This window comes from Seriola dumerili, unplaced genomic scaffold (genome assembly GCF_002260705.1).
Source record: "Seriola dumerili isolate Sdu_G_001 unplaced genomic scaffold, Sdu_1.0 BDQW01000226.1, whole genome shotgun sequence".
NCBI lineage: Eukaryota > Metazoa > Chordata > Actinopteri > Carangiformes > Carangidae > Seriola > Seriola dumerili.
In genome coordinates this window covers 6,856,260-6,860,239 of record NW_019174481.1, presented here as the reverse complement: position 1 = coordinate 6,860,239, position 3,980 = coordinate 6,856,260, and the positions used below count along the sequence as shown (strand labels likewise).

Here is a 3,980-nt window from a genome sequence, read left to right as displayed (position 1 = left end):
AAAAAAAAAAAAAAAAGAAAGAGCGGTGGGCTGAAATTGGTGCAAAGGGTTGTGAAATCACACCCAATACGCAATCCATGAACTTTTTCCTGAGGAGTGACCTGTGTCAAGTGAAGTAGTAGTANACCTCTTTAAGTCTGGCTGGTGGTTAGCATCTCACTGTCTCTCGCTTTCTGCTTTCTGTTAGTGTTTAAGTGGAGTCCTCTCTAATTTTCTTGGGGAGCGCTTTCTTGTGGCCTGCCTCCACCCCTGGCCTCCTCAGAGCTCCACTGAGATGCACGCACACACACACAAAAAAAAAAAAACGCACACACACATACACACACAGTGTGAGTGAAAAACAGAGCGAGAGAAAGTCTTGTAGCAGCAGCAGTGGAGGCATCAAAGCATGTTTTAGTTGGACTGAGTGGGGAATCAGATTTGCACCCCCCCACACACCCCCCACCCCCCCATTGCCTTTGATACACAAACACTGGGCTTTCCCTGACTTCTTCCCCTGAGCTACTTCCCTTCCTCATGTGCCAACTATGTGTGTGTTTGGAATTGTGCACGCGCATCCGTGTGTGTGCATGTGTGCTCTTGTCCATATCAAACATCAGGACACCGTGGTCTGCGGTCTTGCCCCCATTTTTTTTGGGTCACATTTTAAGAAAAATTAAACAACAACAAAAAAATGTCAGAGATTAAATGTTTTCCACTTTGTGTAAAAGTGTCCTGCGTTTTGCTGAGACACTTAATCCATCTGAGTTTGAACCAAATCCCAAAAAACTTCAAGATTCAAAAGAAAACAAGATTTAATGGATTGTGGCTCTGTGTGACTGTGAGTATGTGCATATTATGCACTTTCTGATGCATGTGTCTGTGCAATCCAGCTGATGCAGGCAGTAGGCCGGAAGAGGAGGGTAGGCAGACCTGTTCAGTGTAAACACAGAGGTGTTTTGGTATTGCCTGACCTCAACTAAACCGAGTTAACAATTAGCAGCTGCTGCTACTAACAAGAAAGGTGTGGTCGCTCTCATTGATCTTTCTCGCCATATTTCACCTTCACTTGTTGTTTCAGTGAGGTAAACGGAGGTTACAAGATGCTCCCAGCGAGCTTTAATCTGAAACCGGTTCTTTCTAGTGCTGAATGTGGCTTTTTAGGTTCAAGTTCAAACTAACATCCCTCATCTCTCTCTCTCTCTCTCCCTTTCAGGTATTTCTTTGCTGTGTTGGCCATCCTGACTGTGTTGGGGATGCTGAATGGCTTAGTTCTTCTGCCAGTCCTCCTCTCCATGATGGGGCCTCCAGCTGAGGTCACCCCTGTTGACAATGCCAGCCGCCTGCCCACGCCTTCCCCCGAGCCCCCACTCCCCCCACCCATGACTCACCATGGGTACTACACGGGGCACCACAACCCAAGGTCATCTCATCAACAAGTGTTTTCGGAATCGTCTGACTCGGAGTATTACTCTGAGATGACCACCACGTCAGGGATCGGGGAGGAGGATTATAAGTACTGTGACCGGAGCGCGTACATTACATCGCACACCAGCGTTCCACCTGCTACATCTCACATCCTGCTGGAAGCCAGCAAGAACCCCAGCTTCCCCAAGCTCACGGTACGTTGCATGACCACACAGATAAGATAGGAACCCCTCTTGTGTGATCTTCAAATTAATGTGTTTCTCTCAAAGTAAATTGTGAACATGTGTGTGTTGTAGGTGGTAAAGCCATTCAAAGAAAATACAACAGGCACCGGTGGGAGGATAGAACCGATAAATGAATCTTCACACAATGCACAGTCACCTCTCAGCTCCCAGGTTACATGCTGGGATGGAAACAAGCGGGAGCAGCAGCAGGGCCTCCACAGGCTCCAGGCTCAGCCCGGCCAACACTTACCCAGTGACAGAGCTCACTTCCCTGGGAGGACTTGTCAAAGCGGCCCCAGGCTTCAGAACGGCAGAGGGCCTCAGCCAAACAGGACTAAAGGGGCAAGCTATAGCAATAGCACCTCCGCCCTGCCAACACAACAAGGCTCAACTGGGGGGCCTGTTACCATGGTTACAGCCACAGCCTCCGTGACGGTGGCTGTGCATCCAACCTTGCCAGGGGCGGCGTACCAGGGCTACATGCATGAAGGTTTTGACACGGACAGTGAGTCGGACTGTTTTGAGGCTGCTAAGAGGACTTGTGGTGACAAAACAAACTTTTCTTCATGTAAGAGAGACTCTCTAGAGATCCAGGACTTGGAAGCAACACAGTGCCAGACAGAACATCAGTTCGGCAAGACACAAGGTGAGTCAGCAATTTGTTAGTATTAGGTTAACCCGACTTGTAATCTTCTAAACACGCATTTTGAGAGCTTAACATTGAACATTTATAGCCTTAATTTCTCCTTGTTTGGTGCCAGGTTATCATTGTCTAATTCTTCTCTCTCCTCTCTGTTTGTCTGCTGCAGGTGGGTTGAGGATCCAAGCAGCCAAAGATTGCTAGACTCTCTCACACACTGTGCCTTCTCTCTTCAAGTCTCTGGCTGCTTCCCAGAGCACCTTGACGCCCTGCGTGGCATCACATCACGTCTTGAACTCTCAACTGTACATAGACTTCACACAAAAAAAAGGAGAGGATTTATTTCAAGGACATATTAAGAAAAAAAAAAAAGACTTGTTTTAAGAATTATATAAATCTATGAGTATATATTTTAATACTAAAAAAGAGGGAAGCTATTTAAAAGAGTACTGTATAACTTGGGTATACTCTTGTGTAAAAGTTCAGATGTAAAAGATTATTTTTTTTGTGTGGTCGGTTGATTTTTTTTTCCCTCCACAGTGTATAGAATAAGAAATGTGCTATATGTAAAAAGTGTCCACAGAAAGTGAGATGTTATTAAGATATTAGGCTATTGAACATACATGGTCAGTGTTTATTTCTATTTGTATTGTTATGTTTTTTTTGTTGTTTTGTTTTTTTTGTTTTTTTTTTGCTGCTACACTTCAAAATAATTTTAAGTGATTTGCCTTAAAAAATGCAGTACCCCCCTCTTCTCCTTGCTCTAGTCAGTATACTTTCTACACAGTGTTATACTGTGAGATATTCTACGTCTGACACACTCTCTCTTGTGTTTTAAGTATAGATATTCTCTGTCACAGTGTGCACTGTAAAAAAAAAAAAAAAAAGCAGAGAATTACACAGCAGATACTGTTTTCTTAACAGTAGTAACCGCCGTGCCTTCAGTATATCCCCTTGCCTTGTTATCACAGCAGTCAGAGCTCAGTATTATGTTCATGCTTTAGTGTAAATACAGTATGTTTTACCTGTTTCGTCTCAGTCTCGTCCAGACACAGAATGTTTGTCAAGAAGCAGTAATAGATGGATGTTTGTCAGTTATCACCATCATCTGTCCATCTGTCTGTCAACATGCTGACAGGGTCGCATCTAATTCATATTTCGTATTTCATGTTCAATCTCTGTCTGGGTGTCCCAATGTACTCTGCAGTTTAAAACTACTTGAAGGAGCTGTGATAAGATTTTTTTTCTTTTCTTCTGCAGTTTTTGTAAGCTCTACAGTGGGTGAAGTTCACATTTGTGACAAAAAGTGTTGTTCACCTCCTTGTATTATTTTGAAAGGGAATTATAAAAATCCAATGCAAAGGGAGTGATTTTATTTTATTATTATTATTTTCTCCTTTTTTCTTTGCTGGCTGCTTTAGGGTTGGAACACACTCATGTTGTTTTGACCCTGTGCAATTATTGCGTTGTGTAAACTGGTTCAGTCTTTTTAATGCTTCAACCTGCTCTGACTCACTTTCTCATGTCTCACTCTTCTCCTTAATGCAAACCTCATGTATGCCACATTGTTCTCTCATTCTTAGGATTGTCATTTCATTTGCTTTACAAAGTTTCTGTTGTTGTTATTATTGTTGTTCAGTATTGGTCTCATCACTGCCAGGTTAAATTGCAGGGAAAAACTTGCCAATCTATGTGTTTCTTGTCATTTT

The 3,980-nt window shown here is 43.3% G+C and overlaps 1 protein-coding gene across 1 annotated transcript in view; it reads left to right on the top strand.

The window, feature by feature from the left end:
- ptch2 (patched 2) overlaps positions 1-2,891 on the top strand; it is a 31,194-nt gene extending 28,303 nt beyond the window's left edge. Inside the window, exons 21-23 of the mRNA XM_022754980.1 lie at positions 1,196-1,601; positions 1,704-2,277; positions 2,441-2,891. Of these exons, the coding sequence (XP_022610701.1) occupies positions 1,196-1,601; positions 1,704-2,277; positions 2,441-2,475 (1,015 nt within the window). The 3' untranslated portion in view covers positions 2,476-2,891. The remainder of the gene's footprint in view (positions 1-1,195; positions 1,602-1,703; positions 2,278-2,440) is intronic.
- Positions 2,892-3,980: the final 1,089 nt, after the last annotated feature.